At 36.2% G+C, this 25,418-nt stretch overlaps 1 protein-coding gene across 4 annotated transcripts in view; it reads left to right on the top strand.

The window, feature by feature from the left end:
• LOC145288028 (uncharacterized) overlaps positions 1–25,418 on the top strand; it is a 593,135-nt gene that overhangs the window by 321,957 nt on the left and 245,760 nt on the right. For all 4 annotated transcript variants that reach the window (XM_080136036.1, XM_080136037.1, XM_080136039.1 and 1 more), the window contains exons 61-67: positions 326–535; positions 1,454–1,696; positions 1,811–2,020; positions 11,910–12,152; positions 12,266–12,475; positions 14,500–14,742; positions 14,853–15,062. In XM_080136036.1, coding sequence (XP_079992162.1) covers positions 326–535; positions 1,454–1,696; positions 1,811–2,020; positions 11,910–12,152; positions 12,266–12,475; positions 14,500–14,742; positions 14,853–15,062 — 1,569 coding nt within the window. The remainder of the gene's footprint in view (positions 1–325; positions 536–1,453; positions 1,697–1,810; positions 2,021–11,909; positions 12,153–12,265; positions 12,476–14,499; positions 14,743–14,852; positions 15,063–25,418) is intronic.

Genomic DNA, 25,418 nt, shown 5'->3' on the forward strand with positions numbered 1-25,418 from the left:
TTAACAGTTTTGCATGATACTGAAGTCATTTAAATATTTTAAGGCCTTGGGGACTTTGGGGGGGTAAATGGGGGTGCACGCAAATGATGGATATTTCTTTTTTTACATGGTGCAGAACTCAAAGTTACATATGTTAAGGCCTAAAACTGCCCTGTTTGTTCATTTTTACCAGGATTTGACGTCCCCTGGGCACTTTGGAGGCTAAATGGGCGGAGGGGATAAATGTTGAACTTTTTTATGCCTCGTACATTGTGCACTCACAGGGGATCAGGCATGCTTCACTTGTTTTCTTTCAATCTAACCGCACTTCTTTGTCCTTTTACAGCTGATACAAAAACAATTGTTGTGGCCGTCGGCACCGTGATCAGACATTGTACAGTAGATGGAAACCAATATCCTGTGGGACGTCCATTCTCTTTCACGGAAAACTGCTTCCGGTTTAACTGTGAATGTCATTCTGACGGATCATGGGAATGTCCTTCCGAGCACTCTGAATATATCTGTAGGCTTCGACCTGGACAAAGAATTGTTAGAGGTAAGGTTTATATCGTACATATTTTAATAAATGTATTCACCTTGCTTAAAATGTACTGCTTGCCGACTTTCATAATCTTTTGAGATAATGCATCATGTAGCCATAGAATCTTTAATCTTCTCTTTGTTTGCAGTGAAATCTTCCTGAACGTTCCTTTCATTAAAAAATTATGAGGTGTCCATCAAGTACACAGAATATAAGTTCGTGTTGAACTATGTGGCGGGTGTAATGAGTATGAACCTAGATAAAACAGTGGAAGTGAATCCGACTTGATTTATCCCTGTCATAAAAAATTTGTAGTAGTCCGACGTATAATTTGAAAAAAAACGAAAGATCAAAATCCCCAGTGCAGACTGAACATATAGAACGGCTGTTTATTTAAGCAAAATGAAAACACCAACTTTAATAAAAACTTATTGAACAGCATAGGTTACCACTAATTGACAAAGAGAAACAATGCGTTGGATGTTTCCTTTTGCCGGCACAAAGAAGGCTGACGCACCGCAATAGAGACAGACTCCAAAATCAGCCGAGGTCGAAAGCGAAACCTTACGATGATAAGTCCAGTACGATGACCATTAGACCAGCTTACCAAGATCTTTATAAAGCGTTTTCAAATAATACGAAGTGGTCATTCTTTGTTATCTTCTCATGATTCTATATTCTTCTTTTTTTATAATATGAATAATGGAAAGATTAACCTCAACCATCTATTATAATGGCAGTGGGTCCAGTATTATTTGATTCTCTAGTAATATTTATTTACACTTTTCACGTTTTCAGTAAGAAGATGACGATGATGATAATTTACTTTCATTTTAATAACATGTAAATAAGAGAAATCTTAATAAATATATTGCTGACTTCCTCAGTTACTAATAAAAGAAATATATTTTTACATTTATTTGAACTTTCCAGGTCCCAGTAAGAAAATGACGATCATCGTTAGCGATAACGTTCGAGCTTGTGTTGCCAGAGGAAGGGAGTACTCATTGGAACGCCCGTTCTCTTTCATGGATGGATGCATCAGATATAACTGTGAGTGCCACTCGGATGGATCCTGGGAATGTCCTGCTGAAAGAGCAGAGGACACTTGCCAACATGAACGAGACAGACAACCTACCACATATCCAGATCAAACCAAGACAGAAAATACACGAAGTTAGTAAATTTTATCGAACGAAAAACATTTATGAATTTGCTCAGAACAAAATCGTTATACCAAATCAATCTATTTATTCAATCTTATTGCTTATAAATTATTATAAATTTCAGCTCATACCAGAACGAGGGTCGTTGCGGTCGGTACTGTGATCAGACACTGTACAGTAGATGGCAACCAATATCCGGTGCGACGTCCATTCTCTTTTATTGAAGACTGCTTCCGATTTAACTGTGAATGCCAATCAGACGGATCATGGGAATGTCCTTCCGAACGCTCGGAATACATCTGCGAACTTAAACCAGGACAAAGGATTGTTAGAGGTACTTTCTTAGTTACGCATTGTTTTTGTCTATTTTCGAGCATAAATATTGTTCTGGAACTCGCGGTAGTTATTCCTCAGAATCTTGCTTTCAGGTACCTACAATACCGTCCAGCAGTCAAACTTTAGAAAGCGTGCGTTGGGCAGACAGATAAACTCAAATTAACATAACGAAAACAACTATTTCGTTGAAAACGCTTTATTAATTAGGTAAAAAAATCTGAAACAAAACCAAAACAAATAGTTAAAAGGAGAAAACATAATTAAACAAAAGGAAATAATACATGAAAATAATTATGTTTTGTACAGGCTTCCAAATTAACAGATTCTGGGATATCTTATCTTTTTCAATCAACTGTTAGGTGAAAGTCCGTAACAGTTAGAAAAGTATTTTTTCTCCATTAAATTGTTAGGTGAACGTCTGGAGCGGCTAAAAAATGTCTTTTCTTTTTTTTATTATTAAATTGTCAGGTGAAAGTCTAGAACGGTTAGAAAATGTCTTTTCTTTCTTTTTTTATTAAATCGTTAGGTGAAAGTATGGAGCGGTTAGAAAATGTCTTTTTCTGTTTATTAAATCGTTGGGTGAAAGTATGGAACAGTTATGTTTCTTTTTTTACAAAGGTTATTATTCTACTGCGGCGCATAAACTACCCAAGCGCCCATGAAATAAAAAATATGAATAGAAGTCTGAGAAAAGATATAAGTTCTGTGCGAGCGAAGAAGGAAAGAATAAATTAGAATTTCTACAAATTAAATATAGAAATTACACACTAGATTAATTAAACAGAAATAGGGTTTCAAGTTCTTCATAGAAGGAATAGGCAGGTAAAGGAATAATGGGATGTTCTGAACATACCTCATGATTTAGAACGGGAGAAGCTAAGTTCATGGAGTCGAGTAAAGTCCGTGCGTGTCGTTTCAAATTCCGCGGTGAAAAGGAGGAAGGAAGGACAGAATCACAAAACGAGACTAGGACGAGGTTGTGTGGGAACTCGAAGTTCTCGAAGAACCGCAATATGAAATTTTTCTTTTTTTTTTATTTGGAATGCCTAAACGGCTAATTTTTCCATTAAAGAAAGATCAGGAAGGGAAGAAATAAGAAAGAAAACTATATAAGAAAAAACTCGCACAGAGATAAATGAGAACGAGGCACGAGGCACCGGTGCTCTTAAAGCATGTGTCCCTTGTTAAAAAAGGGAACACGATCTGGAGACACAACATATAGAGTTTTATACTTTTTGCCTCATGATATGATAATTTAGCGTAGTAGACATGGCGGATTGAAACACAAGTTGCAACTTTTATAGTCCAAGTCGATTACAGTGTCAGCACATCCATTTTTTACACCGGGAATCATCACTATCAAGGCCCAGAGGCCACTCGAGGATAAAGGTTAATTGGTATACATTAGTCATGTGATTATAGCGTAGTAAACATAATAGTAGGAATTTTGTAAATTGGATTATTGGGGGACGGTTCATCAAGAACTTGTTTACATTGGACTTGAAGACAATCAGATTGTAGTCAGTTGGAAAATAGGTAATCGGAAGAGAGTTCCACATGCGTGCAGTTCTAAGAAAGAAGCTTTGTTCATGGAATCTACATTTAGGTTTAGGCACAGATAAAGAGTGTGGGAAATTATTGATTGTGATGTTGGCTAGACGAGTGTTTTTCGTGAAAGTTTGACGAGAGGGGACCAAAGATTGAAGCTTAGCTGAGCATTTGCCATGAAAATAACGGTAAAGCAGAGACAGGCTCGCAACGTCTCTTCTATGGGAAAGAGGTTGCAGTGGAGACAAAAGGGCATCCCTCACTAAGCTACGAAGTCTATTTTGCAGGATAAGCTGCTTCTAGCAGCTCCTGCCCAGATGTGGCAACAGTACTCCATCGCTGACCGTACCTGGCTTTTATATAGGTAGAGAATTGCATCAGGAGTCAGATATCTACTAAAGCGGTAGAAGGACCCCACCATTTTTCCAGCGACCTTGGCTAATTTAAATTTTCCATAATATATAAACCTGCTTCATATCATGAATTCAACAACGTATAACTTATTCGCAAACATTTTTCGATTTTATTTTAATACCCTTTCATTGTATAAGACCAACGATAAACCATTTAGTCTACTTCTTACCGAGGAAAAAAGGAATTGTTAAATATAAGTTCCACGTAATAATTTACAAGTATTCTTGTGTGTTCGTCTATTTCATTAGTCAATAGCATGGAATCATATATCTATAGTAAATTCAATATGAGAAATGATAATATAAATCTTATTAGTTGCTATTATAATATTTTGAAATTACTTCCAAGACAAAGCAAAACTTTTATTGTCGCCATCAAATGCTATATTTCTACTTATATTTAAAAGCCATTATCTGTGTGTATCTCTCTGTATGTCTCTGTGTGTAACAGCACGAATGCACATATATAAATGCATGCGAAGTGAAGTCACCAGTGGGGGAAAAAGGACCATAAAAATGAAAAAGAGAACGATCATGAGAGAGACGAGATATTGTTCGAGATCTCGTAAGAACCGTGGAGAACATCCTAGATCATATGGCTTATGTCATGGCTGTACAAATGAGGAAATAATCGTTGTTGCTACAAAGAACAAGCGAGTTGGAGTTATTTCCTATTCTTTGTCTTGTCTCCTTTGCAATTGAAACTAGGGACATATGTTGGTTCCTGTACAACGTTGCATGTGTATCTGTGTGTGTGAGTTCGTTCCCTATGGATTCCGAAACAACAGCGTAAATTGTTTGTAAATTTCATACAAATGCAACTTATGTGTGTGGGAGTATTCTTAAATAGGTTTATATCGAAATGCCTCCGGCGAGTATCGTAAATCATAGATCAACAAAAATACGATAAAAGTAAGCACAATCCGATTTTTACCAAAATTAAGAACCTTATAAAGGCTAACATCATAAGTAGATTTGAAAAGTTTTATCATTGCACACGCAGAAGGGGCCGGCGTATGAAATCAGCGGTAGACTCTTTGATAAGACACGCAGGTTCGAAATGAATGTTTTGTTTCGATACACTTGAACCCCGATATTTGACTTTTGCAGTTTAAACTTCGTTGCAAACCATCATATAAACATAATTTTATGAAATCAACAGTAGGTTCTCTACAGTGTAGTGTAAATAGCAATGTATTATGAACTAAGTCTGCGCGGGAAGGTATTGAAGCTTTCTCACGGTGCACCGCAAATCAATCAATTGATTTGATTACAAACAACAACGAAAGTATTAGAAATATAAAACTTTCGTTAATCCTTATTCAATCGCGTAAAAAACCGGGTCACCCACCTAGATGTTAATAGTTCTAATTTTATGAAAAAAGATATTCGTAAATTGTTCATCGCTTTGACATTAAATATGTTTTGTTCTTGGCTAAACTTTTTCTACTTTTATTTGAAGATAGTCTGATATTATTATAAGACAGAATATTTTCTTTATTATATTTATATCAAGTATTTTATTAAGTTTCTTAGGTAAGCAATAGCTCACAACAGAAAATGTTTGTGTGCATTGATTTTTTTTTTACATAGGCATCGCCACATTATCAAGGCCAAGAGGCCACTCAAGGATAAGGGTTAAAGAGTGTACAGTAGAAATTGGACAATATAGTAATCATTAGTAATGAAAATTTGGTAAATTTGATAACTTATATGGAACGGCTCATCAAGAACTTATTTACGTTAGACTTGAACACAACCATATTGTAGTCAGTCGGAAAGCAGGAAAACGGAAGACAATTCCACAGGCGTGCAGTTCTAAGAAAAAAGCTTTGTTCATGGAATCTACGTTTAGGTTTAGGCACAGATAAAGAGTGGGGGGAATTATTGATAGTGTTTACAGCTAGACGAGTGTTTCTTGTGAAAGTTTGGCGAGGGGGGGGCATAGATTGAAGCTCAGTCGAACACTTTCCATGAAAATAACGATACATCAGAGACAAACTCGCAACATCTCTTCTGTGAGATAGAGGTTGCAAGGAAGAGAAAAGGACATCTCCTACGAGGCTACGGAGTATATTTTGAACTCTATCAAGGCAGGACAAGTCCTTTCTAGCAGCTCCTGCCCAGATGTGGCAACAGTATTCTATCCTTGGACGTACATGGCTCTTATATAGATAGAGAATAGCATCAGCAGTGAGATATCTACCGGATCGATAGAAAGATCCCACCATTTTTCCAGCGGCCTTGGCAACAGATTTGATGTACGTGTTCCATTTAAGATCAGGAGTAATGGTCAAGCCAAGAAGCTTGTCAAAACTTGAGGCCTCCTGAAGACGAGAGCCATTCATTTCAATTGATGCCAGATGTGGATCAGAATGTTGATGATGTAAAGAGAGAAGCTTGGTTTTAGATGCATTAAAAGTAACCAGCCACTCCTTTCCCCATTGTACTACGTGCTCAAGATCAGAGGAGAGAGAATTGGAGAGAACTTGATCGTTTATGTCTTAGATGTGCTACCATAGATGGTAGTGTCGTCAGCATAGATGTCTACAAATGATGTAAGGATGTGATTTGGAAGATCATTAATATAGATCAGGAAAAGAGTTGGGCCCAGGATGGATCCCTGAGGGACACCGGCATTAATACTGTGAGCTTCTGATTTTTGCCCCTCAACTACTACTCTTATGAGCCTATCAGAAAGAAATGATTTAATAATTGAGAAGACATTTCCAGCAATACCATAGCTAGAGATATTATGAAGTAAACCTTTATGCCATACCTTATCAAAGGCCTTAGATATGTCAAGAGCAATTGCCCTAGAAAGGTTGCCTCCGTCGAGAGATTTGCTAATCCTATGAGATATAACTGTAAGCACATCTGCTGTAGATCTAGCAGAACGGAAACCATATTGAGTGTCACTAAGAAGGTTATTTTTGTTGAGATGGTTGATTTCTTCTGTATTTAACACAGATTCCAGCAACTTACTCATGACGCACAGGAGACGTATTGGCCTGTACTGAGAGGGGGATGAGCGATCACCTGAATTCTTAAATACAGGGTATACTGATGAAATTTTCCAGGGAGATGGGAAACTATTCTCCTTAAGACAACGTTTAAACAGTTTTGTAAGTATGGGCGCTAGTTCAGGTTGAAGTTTTTTGAGTACTATAATTGGAATACCGTCAGGGCCAGTTGCTTTACTCGAATCAAGGTTTTTGATTAGCTTGGCAACATCACGTACAGATATACGTATATCACATAGCGTGTTTTCTGATACAGGAGGAAATATTGGGGGTTGGCAGCCTTGATTAGCTGCAAAGTTCTTGACAAAGAGTTTGGCTTTGTCTGATGCTGACGAGATTGATAATAGTTGGGATGGAGCACACGCTTCTGTTCAGGATTCTGTTTGCTATTTGCCAAAACTGGTGGGAACCAAGCCGCTGCTCAGCTACTTTGGACTTAACAGATTGAGTATACAACTCTCTTGCATTCTTTATTACTTTCTTACAATGGTTGCTGACAGTCCTGAAAGTGGCTTTAGTTTTCATACATCTATTACGTTGGAAACAGTGGAAAAAGTGATTTCTGTGCGCAATGGCAGCAGCACATTCTGGAGAGAACCATGGCTGGCTGTTAGGTTTTTGCTGAAACTTTTTAGAGGGTATGAAACGGTCAATACCTACAATTAACCATTCCGTCAGGTCTAATACTATAGAGGACACATCCTTTTTAAACATGGAATGCAGAGGTAGATCAGATATAAATGTACGGAAGCTATCCCAGTCAGCCTTAGTGTATCGATATACTGTACGATGGAGAGGTACGTCTGGGGACTTATTACATTTCATTTTTATCTTAATTGATACAACAGAGTGGTCGGAAGATCCAAGAGGCGACAGAACAGAAACTGAACATAGTTTTGGGCAAGTTGTGAGAAAAAGGTCTAGTAGGCTCGCATACTGGCCGTCATTGTCGGGCACACGAGTGGGTTCCTGAACAATCTGAGTGAGGTCATAGGCAATGGAGAAATCATGACAGAACCTCCCCTCATCATCGGTCTTGTTAGAGTGGGTCAACCATTCGACGTTGTGAACATTGAAGTCACCGCATACGTGAATGTTAGCTGAAGGATAAGCAGATAGGACTTGGTCAATTTTCTCAGATATGCTTTGAAAGATAGTAACTCCGCTGTTATGGGGGCGATAGAGAGTAAATATAAATGCCGTAGTGTGAGCTAAAGCAACCCGGAAGCACATATAGGGTAAGTTAGGATCTTCCCTGGAGATGTCCCTACCACATGGAAAGTTATCCCTAATATAGGCACATATTCCATGCCCATGGCGATCTTGGGGGTCAGATTTAGAAGTTAAGTTAGAGTATCCTTTAATTGCGAACTCTTCTAGGGAAATAGCCTGTCCAATGCCAGTTTCACTTAAAAATAAAAGGTCTGGTTTAGTCTCCTGTAATTGGGTTTCAACCTCTGGAAGGTTAGAACGTAGACCCTTGATGTTGGAGAAGGAGACATGGTAGTAGGGGTCTACGTTGGAAGTTGGAGAACCGGGTTTAATCGTGTATTTTTTCTTGAAACTTGTCATGATGAATCTTTGGAATTTGTGGACTAGGTCGTCAGATTTACTTAGAGCAGGACAGAGAGGGGAAACTAAGAGAGAAAAAGAAACGAAGAATTTTTTTTTATTTTTAGCTAATGATAAGGTAAAGCCGTAACAATTACCCACTAGTATGGCATCGAGAGGCCCCACCAGAAGCTACTGCATGGTCCAGAATCCATTCACCAAATGGCAATACTGCAGCTCCAGTACTTTGCACCTGCTGATAGGACAGCCTCCTTGGTGGTTAATCCAAGGTTCGGGTCCCTGACTATCAGGCGGATAACGTCAGCCCAGACAAAACGTTTACCTCCAGCACCCTTACTAGTCACATGGCTACAAGGATAGACATAGAAACAGAAAATTTCCGCCATCTCTGCCAACTGTTCGCGCAAAATACTGCCAACCTAGAAAACAGCTTTTTCTTCTCCCTTTGTCAGAAAAATCACTCATTAAAAAATGAGGACTGAGGGACAAATAAGAAGAAGCGAGAGTAACAGGAGCTGCCGATAACGCATCCACAATGCGTTTTCTACTCCCCATTAAAAAAAAATGATTAAGTATTCTACTTAATAAAAGTCCAACGGACGTGTTTAAGGGAAAGTATGGTGATAGATTCCCCTCTCACAAACTAAGAATGAGTACAAATTCGTAATCTATTTTTGCAATCGACTTGGTAGATAAATAAACATTTATGGACGAGAAAAAAAAAGCTAGCATTTAATAAAACAGAAATACATAAATTAAATACTGAAATAAAATGGAGTTATTAATAGTTGAATCTAAAAATAAAAAGTACGATTAAAATTGAAATCACTTATCTCAACAAAAACACGTCCGTCTCCATAATGTAAACTGAAATGAGGAATTTAAGTTAACAGCGTTCAAAAAGATTTTTTTTTAAATTAACCGTTAAAAGAAAAGCGTGATTTTATTCTGAACTTTAGCTAGTCACGTTTTAAGAAACTTACGATAAGAAAGAAAAGCGGATGTGAACAAACAAGTTTTGTATTTATTTCTATTAAATTTGTAATAAAAATATTATAATGATAATTATATAACATCTATATATATTGTTATTTCGAATGATAATATGACAGAGAAACTGTTTATTCAGATATACGACATTTTTCTATAGTACAAATCATTGCCGATGATTTAAACATTGAAGTACCATAGAGCATGCAGCTCCCAACACTATTTGCATCCAATAGCCACATAGCAATTATTACATATTAGCAGTTCCGCCCGGCTTTGCTAGGGCCCTATGTACTGTTCATAACTTTATGTGCATATGTATATATTAAAAATTATGAATATGTACGGTAATGCCTTTCTATATAATAGGCTTCCTAAACTACCATAGGGAAAAGTTAAAACTTGGACCCCAATTTTGACCTGCTAACATTTATTGTTTTGGACTCAAATTAAATTAAAATGTTTGACCAATGTCCAAGTAACCTATATCTAAAATTTAAAGTGTTTAGACCCAAAATTGGCGAAGGAGTTTGGTAGAGATCTCAAAGGTCAAATCGTTTAACTTTGACCCTTGACAGCCAAATTTCTGTCCGAAAACCGATTAAGAAGATTTTCCGAAATCTCAATACCCCTTGTCAAATCTCGAGTCTGTACACCGAAAATTGATAGATTAGTTTGGTAGGGAAATGTAAACACACACACACACACACACACACACACACACACACACACACACACACACACACACACACACACACATACACACACACATTTTCACTTTTATAGACATACTAGCATTTCAGCCCGGCGTTGCCCGGGTCTTTGGAGGTGTTTTTTCTTTTAACTTTGATCCCTATTATAACCCCTTAACATTTATTGTTTTGACTCAAATCAAGTTGTCGTAGGTTTTAATTAAGGCTAGACAATCGAAAGGAGAAGATAACTTTCGAAAATATCGACGAAAAAAGCGACCCCCCCACTGTAGAAAAGTGCCCAGTTGAAGGTGAAGATACTAATGTTTTTAGCCAATTTTTCGATATTTTTCGTGTTAAAGGTCGAACTTCAAAACGATACTGATCTTGGTAAAATCTGTCGAAAGTTTTAGGCAGACATGCAAACATACACACATACATACATTTATATATTGGTATATAAAGATTTTCGACCCAACCAGATTAAAAAGCTTGCCCTATCTCCGAATACACTTTATGTAAAATTTCAAATGTTTAGACCAGAAATCGTCTGAGTAATTTGGTAGAGACCGCAGAGGTCAATTTTTTTAAAACTTTGACCCCTGTTATGACCCCTTATTATTATTGTTTTGGGCTCTAATCAAGTTATTAAGTTAGATGTATATCCAAGGAACCTATATCTAAAATTTCAAGTGTTTAGACCCAATATTGTCGGAGGAGTTTGGTAGAGTTCTCAAAAGTCTAATCGTTGGACTCTGACCCCTTAACAACCAAATCTCTGGCCAAAAACGGATTACAAAGATTTTCTCAAATCTCAGTACTCTGTATATCAAATTTCGAGTCTGTAGACTGAAAATTGACAGAGTTATTGCGTAAGAAAATGCACACATACACACAGACAAACACGCTCGCTTTTATAAATATACTAGCATTTCTGCCTGGCGTTGCCCAAGTGTTTGGAGGTGTATGTGGAGCAAAAAAAAAAGAGATCAATTTTTTTCATTTTTACCTCTATTGTGACCCCTTGACATTTATTGTTTTGGGCTCTAATCAAGTTATTAAGATAGATCCATGTCCAAGGAACCTATATCTAAAATTTCAAGTGTTTAGACCAAAAATTAGCGAATGAATTTGGTAGAGTTCCCAAAGATCAAATCGTTGAACTTTTACCCCTTAACAGCCAAATTTCTGACCGAAAACCGATCACAAAGATTTTCACAAATCTCAGTACCCTGTATATCAAATTTCGAGTCCGTAGACTTAAAATTGAGTTATTGCGTAGGGAAATGTACACACACACACACACACACACACACACACACACACACACAAACACATAGACACACAGAGACACACAGACACGTTCACTTTAATAGATATATAGATAGAAAGATTTTAATCATATGTCTTTCTAAGTTTTACACGTGTGTTTGTTTGCCGTTTACCACGCTTTATTGTCTTCGAATAATTGATCATAGGCAAATATTAACGTTACTTTAACAAATACAAATGTGTTTAAGTAATTTATAGCGGGATGAATTACTTACGTCTCATTATTACGAAATGTAAATAAGAGGCAATTATATCATTTGTCACCTCTATTAGTATATATAGTCAAACATATTTTATTGTTTGTTTACACTTTCCAGGTCCCAGTAAGAAAATGACGATCATTGTTAGCGATAACGTTCGAGCTTGTGTTGCCAGAGGAAGAGAGTACGCATTGGGACGCGCGTTCTCTTTCATGGATGGATGCATCAGATATAACTGTGAGTGTCATTCTGATGGATCCTGGGAATGTCCAGCTGAAAGGGCAGATGATACATGCCAACATGGACGAGACAGGCAACCTACCACATATCCAGATCAAACCAGGACAGAAAATACACGAAGTATGTAACTTTTATCGAACGAACACATTTATGAATTTTCTCAGAACAAAATCGTTATGCCAAATCAATCTATTTATTCAATCTTATTGCTTATAAATTATTATAAATTTCAGCTCATACCAGAACGAGGGTCGTTGCTGTCGGCACTGTTATCAGACACTGCACAGTAGATGGAAACCAATATCCGGTGGGACGTCCATTCTCTTTCATTGAAGACTGCTTCCGGTTTAACTGTGAATGCCAACAAGACGGATCATGGGAATGTCCTTCCGAACGCTCGGAATACATCTGCGAACTTAAACCAGGACAAAGGATTGTCAGAGGTATGTTTTAATTACGATTTTTGTATAATTTGGGCCAAAAATTGAAATAGATTTCCATATTTTTAATTTTGTTATTATCAAATAATTGAATATAGTAGATTTAGCAGTTGTAAAACCTAGCTTGCCGATTGTCATAATCGATAATGGGGACGCCACTTTTACTTTCATACATAAAATTTCCCTTATAAATGTGAGGTACGGGGCCAAACATAAATTAAATAAATCACAGAAAAATATACTATCATACAAATCTGTGGTTTATTTCAAAGATTAATGTGTGGCATCTACAGTTTTTTGGCATTTATAATTTATCGCGTTTATAAATTTTAGCATTCATAAATTTTGGCATTTATACATTTGGCATTTACAATTTTTGGCATTTATAAATTTTTGCCTTTATAATTTTTCACATTTATAAATGTTGGCATTTATTATTTTTGGCATTTATAATTTTTGGCATTTATAAATTTTGTCATTTACAATTTTTGCATTTATAATTTTTGGCATTTATAATTTTTGGCATTTATAAATTTTGGCATTTATAAATGTGGGCATTTATAAATTTTTGCCTTTATAATTTTTGTCATTTATAAATGTTGGCATTTATAATTTTTGGCATTTATAATTTTTGGCGTTTATAAATTTTGTCATTTACAATTTTTGGCATTTATAATTTTTGGCATTTATAAATTTTGTCATTTACAGTTTTTGGCATTTATAATTTTTGGCATTTATAATTTTTGGCATTTTCTCTTTTTCATTTCCCTTTTCTTTCTCCGCTGTGACGTCACATCGCACACCAGCTTAGTCATCTGCATACGTATCGTGCAGCTGCTACAGCTGCTGCTAACACACATCAGCGGCTCTGTTACATATATTAGATAACTTAATCAAACACCGACCATTTCCACTGGTTCAAACGTTTGTAATACCATTGGAAATGCCCTTCAAATTACTCATTTTAGTCTGTATATGGTAGTAAACATTACAATCCGTACATTTTCATAATTCTCTTTCTTTGAGGTACACACGTGGTCCACATGTTTCATATTAAGCAATAATTAACAATGCCTAATAAATTATATCATGCTGGAGTTGAAAAATGATTATTTCTCATTTGCTATAAAATATAAATAACCGTATACTACTAGTAATGAATCCTATTTCTAATTCCGCCGAAATGGATTAGAGGTGATTGAAATTGCATTGTTATGATAACCAAACTTATGCATTCATGACCTGAAAGTTAAATCTCCATGTTGAATATATTGACGGTGTGAGACTCTAATAAAGGAACCACTGTCACGTTCGTGCGTCAGAAGCAGAGATGCGTTATTGAATTTCTGGCAAAAATAAATTCTAGAGCTTGTTTTCACGGTATCATTCCCGTCTTTTTAGCTCTTCAACTTTTTGAGTTAAAAAATAGGAGGCTTTACCTTTGGAACGACCATTGTATGACAAAGCGTGCTCCAGACGCCCGTGCACAGTAATCATTCATTGGTGAGAAAAGTGCATTGAGAATGGTGGTTATTATGTAAAAAAAAAAATCTGGAACACAAAAGTTCGCTCGTTATAATGGTACCACTCCCGTTTAAGTAATTCTTCGACCTCTGAGTTTAAAATAATATCAGGCTTTACTTTTGGAACAAGTCTCGTATATTCGTAGATACGATATCTTAGACAAACACCAACCATTGACGTTTTACTATCACTAAAAATGTCTTAACCATTTTACCCATTGTAGACTGCACATGTTATAAAACATTGCAATGTTCACACCTAAATACATATTTTCACGCATGTTCTTAATGATCATAATTCATGTATATACTAGTATTTAGATTAATCGAAAGTAAACAGTGCGTCATAAAATACATCATTTTCATTTGGAATAATTATTTACATCTCATTTTTATACAATTTCAGTAACACAATACGATACAATTATATGTAGCCGACATTCATCGATTAATGTGAGGTTAAATATATTTTAATGCATCTATATAATTTTTTATGCTTTTCAGGTCCTAGTAAGAAGATGACGATCATTGTTAGCGATAACGTTCGAGCGTGTGTTGCCAGAGGAAGAGAGTACTCACTGGGATACCCGTTCTCTTTCATGGATGGATGTATCAGATATAACTGTGAATGTCATTCTGATGGATCTTGGGAATGTCCGGCTGAGAAAGCAGAGGATACTTGCCAGCATGAACGAGATAGACAACCTACCACGTATCCAGATCATACCAGGACGGAAAATACACGAAGTTAGTAAATTTTATTTGATAACATTTATAAATTTTCTCAGAACAACATCATTTTACTAAATCCATCTTGTTATTCAATCTTATCGTTTAAAAACTATTATAAATTTCAGCTCATACAAGGACGAGAGTCGTTGCTGTCGGTACTGTGATCAGACATTGTACAGTAGATGGAAACCAATATCCGGTGGGACGTCCATTCTCTTTCACTGAAAACTGCTTCCGGTTTAACTGTGAATGTCAATCCGACGGATCATGGGAATGTCCTTCCGAACGCTCAGAATACATCTGTGAGCTTCAACCAGGACAAAGGATCGTAAGAGGTACGTTTCGAATCATACTGTCTGTTTGCCTATTTAAGGGCATAAATGGAAATTGAGGTTCATACATTTGCCTTATCTATTATTGAAAAAATGAGTAGATCGTGTAGCAGCAAAACCCGAGTTGATTGTTAAAAGATTGTTAAAAGATTGTTAAAAGATTGTCACAAGTCACCAATTAAACATCCGTATCAAAATTGTGCAAATATATCTACTTTCTCGAAATAACTCTCAGTGTTTTTATTAAAAAATTTTAATATAATTGCAAACTCTTTTTACATTTTCTTCGCAATACAATATTTCTTCGCAATACATGTTTTTTCTGATGATACATTATATAATATTAGTTTCAGGCATTTGAATCGATATTTATAACTTTGTTATTATTGAAAAATTAATTTTAGTTAATCTGATATGTGTAAAACCCGGCTTGCCGAGTTTATATACCAAATCGATATCATCATTCGCAAATCAATATTTATTTTAAATTTGTTTTAAAATCCGTGAAATAACATTTGCTCTTAAATAATTCTGTTTAATTACTATTCTATATTTCGATAAAAAAATGTAGTTTTTTTCTATGGTTATAATGCTACTTTTATTGTATCTGTCCAACAATTAATTATTTACTACTACATTTTGTACATACCCGGCGTTACCAGGTTAAAAAAAAAGTATTGCTGGGCGAAGGGTTTAATCACATACTATTTAAAATACACCGAATATCCTAAGTTCTTACGGTTTTCCTGAAAGTTGAGCATATTTTGGATTTTTTTTGAAGAATAAACCATAACCATTCTCATCTATGAAATTAAAACAGGGAAATAAATTATCTAAATAGTTTAAAGTGAAGTAACTCATAGGTGATATGAAAACTTACTTCCGTTTTTAAACGCAACTGATGTTGGTTATAATGATAATTAAAAATAAATTAAATTAAATAAAAAAATTAATTAAATTAATCAAATTTATCTAATAGAATAATTAATACAAATCTATTATTAATTTCCATTAAAAATTTAGAGCAAATGATTAAAACAGATTTCCTTTAATGTAATATGCAAATGAGATAATCTCTTGAATGTTGATTCCTTTTGAATAAAAAGTGTATATAGAAATCATGCAGGAATAAATGTGTATTAAAGTCCTTTTTCGGTGTACATTTTGTGTATATAAACTAAATTGTGAACAAACGAACACACAAACAGATAGAAATACGACTTTATTATAATAGATTAATTTCAATAACGTATCATGTGCATTCATGAATGTTGCATTTATTATCGATCGAATATATGAAGTTTCCAAGTGAAATCTCCAATTTATTAATTTCCAATTACGAGAGACGTTCCAAAAGAAATACCTCTTATTTTTTTTATTTCATCAGAATGGATCGGAGGGAATTGCAAATTGCATTGTTATGATGACCAAATGTATGTATTCATGACCTGGAAGTCATGACCTATTGCAGATATTGACGGTGTGAGGCCTTGCCTTTGTGTTACATATATGAATGGGATGTGATCGTCAAGTTCTCTTGGCCGTATAAACGAAAAGTTATTTCGTGTTAAAATGAATACGAGACACTTTTTCTGTTTTCAATACAGATTTGTTTACACTTTTACATTTCAAAATAAAAGTGACAACTAACATCGGAGCACGGTGGAGGTTGGTGGAGAAGGTAGATCGCAGAACTCTGTGTCGACCTGTATTTTCGCTTTGTGTCTCCTCCTATCTTTTCTCTCTACTCTTTTGTTTATATCACTTTGACCTGTTGAATTTTTTTCTCGCCAGCTTTGTTTATCGTTTTGCAAGTCTCTGGGTCAGAATTCATGTTGATTGACCTGTTTACCTTATTTTCGGCAGCTTTTATTTATTGTAGTTTTTGCTGGTTTTGCTCTAACACATTTTAATATCGGTTAGCTGTCCTAGCCGATTGACGTAATTGACGCATTCCAAGCACCACGAATACAGGTCGCTTTAAATCTCGGGATTTCTCATTGTGTTCTTTTGATTGACTGGACGCCCTCCGTAACACTATTACAGGTCACGTTATTCCTGGGATTGACTTATTGTGTCCTTTTGCTTGTCTGGACCTTCTCCATAACATTTGGAATAACCCTCATATGATAAAGCACGCCCCGGGTGCTCATGCGCAACCATCGTTCATCTCTGTCAAAAGTGCATGGAGAAAGATGGTGACTATGTAAAAACTATATTCCAAAACAAAAAAAATGTCGCTTCAACTTCTGAGTTTTAAAATAGGACGCTTTATTTTTTTGAACGGCCTTCGTATATTTGTACTTTCGACGACTTCAATATAATAATATGAATCCTATAACATTTTGCGAAACTAGTTCTCAAATACAGCTCACTGAAATTAAGCAACGTTGAGCCTGGTCAGTACTTAAATTGGTGACCGTTTTATTTTAATATTTTTTTATTCAATTTTCACCCCAAACAAGGCACAGTGCCACTTTGAAGCAGGGGGCTACTATCAGGGACCTAATTAGCGGGGTCATTATGAAGGGAGATGAGTAGAAAGATATTTGTTAACATTACATTTGAACTTCTGCATATCAGTGCAGTTGCGAAAGCAGAATCCCGGAAGGGAGTTCCAAAGACCCGCACTTCTGGGGAAGAAACTATTGAAGTAAAAGGCTTTCTTGCACCTAGAGATCTCTACTGTAAAGGGATGAGACTTACTAGCTTGTCGGGTTTGTCGTGGGTAGTTACGTCAGGGAGATACAAGTGTTTGCAGTTCGTCAGAGCATTCACCATTAAAGTATTTGTAGAACAGGCAGAGGGATGCAACATTTCGTCGATGGGACAGAGGCTGAAGCCTAGATGACAGTTCAGGACCTATCAGGTTGGCGACTCTCTTCTGAATCCTGTCCAGGAGCGAGAGACAAGCAGAAGATGCGCCAGCCCAGATGTGACATCAGCACTCGATACATGGGCGAATAGTGGCCTTATAGAGGTATAGGATACTATCAGGTGTAAGTAGTTTTCTAGCACGGCAGAGGGAGCCAACATTCCTTGCTGCAGCCTGGGCAATGCTCTCAATGTATATATTCCAGTTCATATTCCCTGTAAACGTTAGGCCAAGGAGTTTAAAAGAAGTACTTTCAGGCAATGTGTTCTTGACCATTGCTATTGGTGGTAGAGAAGGTTTCTTGTAGTTATTGAAGGAAACAAGCTTAGTCTTAGCAGCATTGAATGTGACCATCCATTTTTGTCCCATTCCACTACAGATTGGAGGTCATCCTCTAGTGTTTCTGCCATTTCCTTGGATATGTGTTCATTTGTTTTCCCCTCATATCTGTTATAGAGAGTGGTGTCATCGGCAAATATACCCATCTCCGAAACAATTTTATCAGGGAGGTCATTTATGAATATCAAGAATAATAGAGGTCCAAGTATAGACCCCTGAGGTACTCCCGCATTTATATCATATTGTTTAGATGTACGACCGTCGAGGACAACTTTGATTTTTCTATTACTTAAGAAGGATTTAATTACATTATGAATTCTTTCAGTGATTCCATATGATCTAATTTTCCTTAGAAGACCATCGTGCCACACCCTGTCAAAAGCCTTAGATATATCAAGGGCCACCGCTCTACCCTCCCCTGTTTTGTCCAATGAACGGTATATACGTTCAGAAACTACAGTTAAGATATCTGCTGTTGAACGGGCTTGCCTGAATCCATATTGTTTGTCAGTCAGGAGTTTAGCAGCTGTTAGGTGCTGGACTAGGGCTTGATTAACTAAGGACTCAAATATTTTGGCGAAAAGCGGGAGGAGGCTAATGGGGCGATAATTTAGTGGGTCAGTTCTTTCACCAGAATTCTTGAAGACTGGTACCACAGAGGCGGTTTTCCAGCAGTCGGGAAAACAAGATTCGTTAAGGCATTTATTGTAAAGTTTGGACAGAACTGGAGCAACCTCGGCAGAGCATTTTTTTAATAGCACACCCGGGATGAGATCTGGTCCACATGCTTTTGAGGTGTCTAGGTTTTTTATAATAGCATGTACCTGAGAAGGAGTGATTTTCAAATCGTCTAGTGTGGCGTCTGTTTGCAGAGGAAAATCAGGGAGGGAGTGGTGTACCGGGTTCAGTGTGGGGGTTGAGGCAAGGAATGCCAGGTGCTGCGTGTGCTCTCCGCTAAGGTCGGTATTGTTTCCACTCATCATGGACTTCTCCTTGCCACTGGATTCAAGCAGTGCATATTTAGGAGAGGTTTGGTTTGAGATTGCGCAAGCCTTTTACTCCCAATTACTCGCACAGCTACTCTTACAGGAAGTATCCATTGTTTTTTAACTGAACTGAGACATCGAATTCCAGTTGATGACACAATTCGCACATCTAAACTTATGTATTTATTTATTCCACTGTATATCAAGTTCTGTAAAATAACTTTTACTGTTTTATATTCTGAATTCCAAAAATGAATTTATTAGAAAAGGCATTTTCATTTTATTATAGCATATCTTTCATTGGATCAGACCGACGATACGCTATTTATTCTAATTTCCAATTGCTTTTCATGTGCAATCACGAATGTTGATATTTATCAGCAATATAATAAATGAGGGTTTTTTTAAAGAGAAATGTCTAATATATTAATTTTCACCTTTCAAATTTTGACTCTTTCAGTAAACCTTAAAAATGTAGGATAATATGGTTACATTACAAGTTATTGTTGTTTATATCTGATCGTTGCAATGTTATGTCAAATAATGATTTGTGAATTCTTTATCATTTAAGGTAAATATTTTTATACTGTGTTTTCTTGTTGATAAAAATTTCTCTAATTTTATTAGAATTTAATTATATGATCTCGAAAAATCACTTCCATTTGGCAATAATAGTTTATATATATATATTTATTTATATATATATATATATTATATACATATATATATATATATATATATATATATATATATATATATATATATATGGGGTGACAGAGAGAGAAAGGAAAGAATGGGTGTTTTATAGAGGCAGTGAACTTAAAATTAAAATATATAACAGAAACGGTTTTTTATTATACAAGTAGGGGGTTTATTCTAAAGATTGGTTTTTGGCATTCATAATAAAATTTCCGGCATATAGCTCAGCGACTCGCGCGTAAATGGCGTAATTTATGGGTTCAATTTTCATAAACTCTACTAATTAATTTAGTCTGTATTTCGACAATAAAGCGTGGAATGTTGTATTTCAATGGATCTATTTAGTCTGGAATATCGTCATAAACATCTTATGAATAAGGTGGCCAGTTTACAGCCAATTATATGAATTGATTAGTCCATCAAATATTTGTTTCAGTAAATTGATCGTATATCACGCTGTCTAGCATGTGACTATGTCCTGCTGAAGCCCCGTGAATAATTGCCAAATCAAGCTCAATTCAGCATAATCGATGGTTGTCAAATCTGCAATTGAAGAAAACAAAGTTGTCAATTTAAAGTTCGCGGCTTTTAAAAGCACACTTTATATATATATATATATATATATATATATATATATATATATATATATATATAAACTCTCGCTTCTCCTACTTTGTACCTCAGTACTCATTTACAATGAGTGATTTTTTCTGACTAAGGGAGAAGAAAGAAAAAGCTGTATTATTGGTCGGCAGAATTTTTGCGTAAACGTAGCCTGAGATGTCGGAAACTTTCTGTTTCTAAGTCTATCCTTGTGGCCATGGGGGTTATCTGCCTGATACTTCGGGACCCGAACATTTGATTAACCACTAAGGAGGCTGTCCTATCAGCAGGTGCAAAGTACTAGGGCTACTATATTGTCATTTGGTGAATGGATTCTGCACCATGCAGTAGCTTATGGGAGGACTTTTCGATGCAGTATTAGTGGATAATTGTTATGGCTTTACCTTATCATGTGCTACAAAAATATTTCATCGTTTCTTTTTCTCTTTTACTTTCCCTCACTACCCTGCCCTAACCAAGTCTGCCGACCTGTTCCACAAATCCCAAAGCGCCATCATGAAAAGTCTCCAAAAAACACACGAATAAACCCAGAACTTGAACTTCCAACCTAAACTCCCACTACCGGGTCTCCTTCTCCAGCATCAGGGGTCTACGTTCCAACCTTCTAGAGATTGAAACCCAATTACAGGAGACTAACTCAGACCTATTATTCCTAGGCGAAACTGGCACTGGACCGACTATTTCCCTTAATGAGTTCGTAATTAAAGGATTCTCTAAATTAACATCCAAATCTGACCCCCAAGATCGACATGGACATCGAATATGTGCTTACATTAAAGATGGCTTTCAATATGGTGGGGGAATCTCTAGAGAAGACCCTAATTTACCCTTCATGTGCTTCCAGATTGCACTTCATCACACCACTGCGTTTATATTTGCCCTCTATCGCCCCTATAACAGCGGAGTTACTATCTTTAAAAGCATATCTGAAAAAATTAACCACATACTGTCTGCTCATCCTTCGTCAAACACTCACCACTGTGAAGACTTCAATGTTCACAATGTGGAATGGTTAACCAACTCAAACAAAACAGATGATGAGGGGAGGTTCTGTCACGATTTCTCCATTACTTATGACCTCAATCAGATTGCTCACGAACCCACCCATATACCCGACACTGACGGTCAGTATGCAAGCCTTCTAGACCTTTTTATCACAATTTGCCCTGAGCTGTGTTCATCTTCCGTCCTGTCTCCTTGAGATCTTCCGACTACTCGGTTGTATCAGTTAAGGTAAGAACAAAATGTAATAAGTCAGATGTACCTCTCCATCGTACAGTATATCGATACTTTATGGCTTACTAGGATTGCTTCCGTACATAAAAATAATGTGTACTCTATAGTATCAGACATAACGAAATGGTTAATTGTAGATATAGACTGTTTCATACTCTTCAAACAGATCCAGCAAAATCCAAACAGCCAGCCATTGTTCCTTTCACAATGTGCTGCTGCCATTGTACACAGAAATCACTTTTTTCATAACTACTAACATAATAGATGTACTGAAACTAAAGATGCTTTCAGGGCTGCCAGCAACCACTGTAAAAAAGTAATAAAGAACACAAGAGAGTTGTATGCTCAGTCCGTTCAGACCAAAGTAGCTGAGCAGCGGTTTGGTTCCCATAAATTTTAGCAAATAGCAAATAGTCCCGAACAGAAGCATGTGCTTTATCCGAACCATTATCAATGATGCTGAGATAATCTTTATCAGCCTCAAACAAAGCCAAGAATTTTGCTGCTAATTCTACCCTATGCGACCAATGCCATCAATCCCCAGTATTTTCTCCTGTATCAGAAAACACGCCATGCGACATATAAATATGTGTGCGTGATGTTGTCAAGCTAAGCAAAAATTCCAGTAAAGCAACTGGCCTTGACTTCATTCCAATTATAGTGCTGAAAAAGCTTCAACTAGAACTAGCTCCTATATTTACAAAGCTTTTTAAGCAATGTCTTAAGGAGAATTGCTTCCCAAAATCCTGGAAAACCTCATCAGTATGTCCTGTATTTAAAGAATTAAGGTGATCGATTATATTCCTCTCAGTGCAGACCAATCAGTCCCCTGTGCATCATGAGTAAGTTGTTGGATTCTGTGTTAAATAGAGAAGTAGTCAACCACCTCAGCAAAAATAACATTATTAATGATATGCAATATTGTATCCGTTCTGCTAGATCTACAACAGATGAGTTAACAGTTATATCATAGAATTAGTGAATCTCTCGACAGAGGCTTCCTTTCTAGGGCAATTGCTTTCTAGGGCAATTGTTCTTGACATATCAAAGGCCTTATTAAAGGGTATGGCATGAAGGTCTAGTTCACAAGATTTCCAGCTACGGTATAACTGGAAATGTCTTCTCAATTATTAAATCATTTCTCTCTGATAAGTTCATGAGAGTAGTGGTTGTTGGGCAGAAATCAGAAGCTCACAGTATTAATGCTGCAGTCTCTCAAGGGTCCATCCTGGACCTAAATCTCTTCCTAATCCACATCAATGATCTCTCAAATCACATCCTTACATCATTCGTAGACATTTATGCTGACGACACTACCATCTATGGCAACACATCAAAAGTCGTAAATCACCAAGTTCTGTCTGATTTTCTCTACTTGATCTTGAGCACATAGTACAATGAGGAAAGAGGTGGATGGTTACTTTTAATGCATCTAAAACCAAGCTTCTACCTTTACATCATCAACGCTCTGGTCCCCGTCTAGCATCAATTGAAATGAATGGTTGGTTGGTTGTTTTGTTTTACGGCATATCAACCCTTTTCAGGTTATTTAATGCCGAATCTGGTGATTTTGAAGAACGATTTTTTTAATATAGTATATTTGTTTTTTAAGTCGTATTTTATTTAACCCATAGTTGGGACCCTAACAGGTGCTACCACTCGGGGTCAGAGTGGACCTGGGAGCAATGGCAATTAAAGGGTGGCTCCACACTCCCTAAGGCCTGCAAGCTGGGGCCCTCACCATCGGATATAGTTTAAGGTCATATCCAGGACCTGAAATGAATGGGAAGGCTCCATGTTTTGACAAGCTTCTGGGCTTGACCTTTACTCCTGATCTGAAATGGAACACGTAAATCAAATCTGTTACCAAGGTCGATGGAAAAATGGCGGGATATTTCTACCACTCCATCAGATATCTCAATGCTAAAACAATTCTCTATCTATATAAAAGCCAGGTGCTGTTGCCACAGATCTGCTAGATATAATTTATTCTGCCTTGACAGAGTTCAAAATAGACTTCGTAGTCTAGTAGGGGATGCCCTTTTCTTTTCCATGCAATCTCTTTCTCAGGGATGAGACGTTGCTAGCCTGTCTCTGCTTTATCGCTATTTTAATGGCAAGTGTGCGTGACCTTCAATCTATGGTCCCCAAACTTTCACAAAAACACACGTCTAGCCGAAACCACTATCAATAATTTCCCCCACTCTTTATCTGTGCCTAAACCTAAACGTATATTCAATGAACAAAGTTGTGGAACTCTTTTCTGTTTTCCAGCTGACTATGATATGCACGTCTTCAAGTACAACGTAAACAAATTCTTGATGAACCGTACCCTTAAACAATCCAATTTACCAAATTTCCACTATTAATATATATATATATATATATATATATATATATATATATATATATATATATACAAAAGATGAGCAAGAAAGGTCGCATATAGCTTTATTATATCATCAGATCAATTAGAAAAAATTAAGAAAGAAAACCCCGTTTAGGCCATAGCATTTCGAAGTTAATGTTTCTCGTCAAAAGAGGAGATCAGCCAGAGTTATGCAAAATGTAAACTATAGATAAAACTGGCTTAAGAAGATTTACATTAGAAATGAAGGAACCATATAAGATTTATTAAAGGAGAATAAAAAACTTTGAAATAAAAAAGTAAAATATAAGGAAAGTGTAAAGCATATCTGAATAGGAAAGAAAGAACAGGAGAATAAAAATCGGAAGGATAATATATAGGTAAGTAATAGTAAAAAGGAAATAGGAATCACTAAAACATAATGGAATCATTAAAGAAGAAAAAACAATAAAAAAAAAGAAAAGGAGTGGGAAGAGAGAGGGAAAAGTGAAAAAAGTAGGAATGAAGACAGAAAAATTAACATTTACGGAAATACGTATATATTTTTTAATCCGAACGTGAAGGAAACAAAATCCAAACTTTAAGTAATCCACTTTAAAACCCTTAAAATGTTCAGAGAATTTTGAAAATAAAATTATACAAATTCAAGTGAAATCCTCAGAAAAAGTGTTCCGAAGAGCAAAGAATGTGCCAACTGTCCAAAAATACCGAACAGTAAAAATGTGTGGAGAATAAAGTCCAGGTAAAATCCTTGCAAACCTGATAAAATTCTGAAAGTGTATCCGAGATTAGAACAGGTAAAAAATCTCAAACAGAAAGTTAGAACAACTCCAAGAAGTGGTAGGTTTCCCTCCCTTTAAGGTGGGCATTGATATTAAAACAAATGATTGAAATATACGAACAATTTCCAGAGCATTTCCTAAATAGGAGGATCAACAGAGCAGTTGCAAAAGCAGGCAAAGTCACATTCCTGTCCGCGTGGATACAGTATATCGATGTAGAAATTGGATTTAAAAGAAATACATGGTATAGGACTATCAGATGAGGAAAAGTGAAAAACTGCGAGAATCTAGTATAACAAAATCAAATAAAATCAGATTTAAAAAAATAGAAAATCCTGCAGATATTAGTCTATCAGGAACCAGTAATCAATCGAAAATTAGGTATCTCAAAAACAAATACCCAGATATCGAGTGTAGGAATAAAAAAAGACTGGATTGATCAAATTCATA

This window comes from Euprymna scolopes, chromosome 11, assembly GCF_053919585.1.
Source record: "Euprymna scolopes isolate OS-2025 chromosome 11, ASM5391958v1, whole genome shotgun sequence".
Classification (NCBI taxonomy): Eukaryota; Metazoa; Mollusca; class Cephalopoda; order Sepiida; family Sepiolidae; genus Euprymna; species Euprymna scolopes.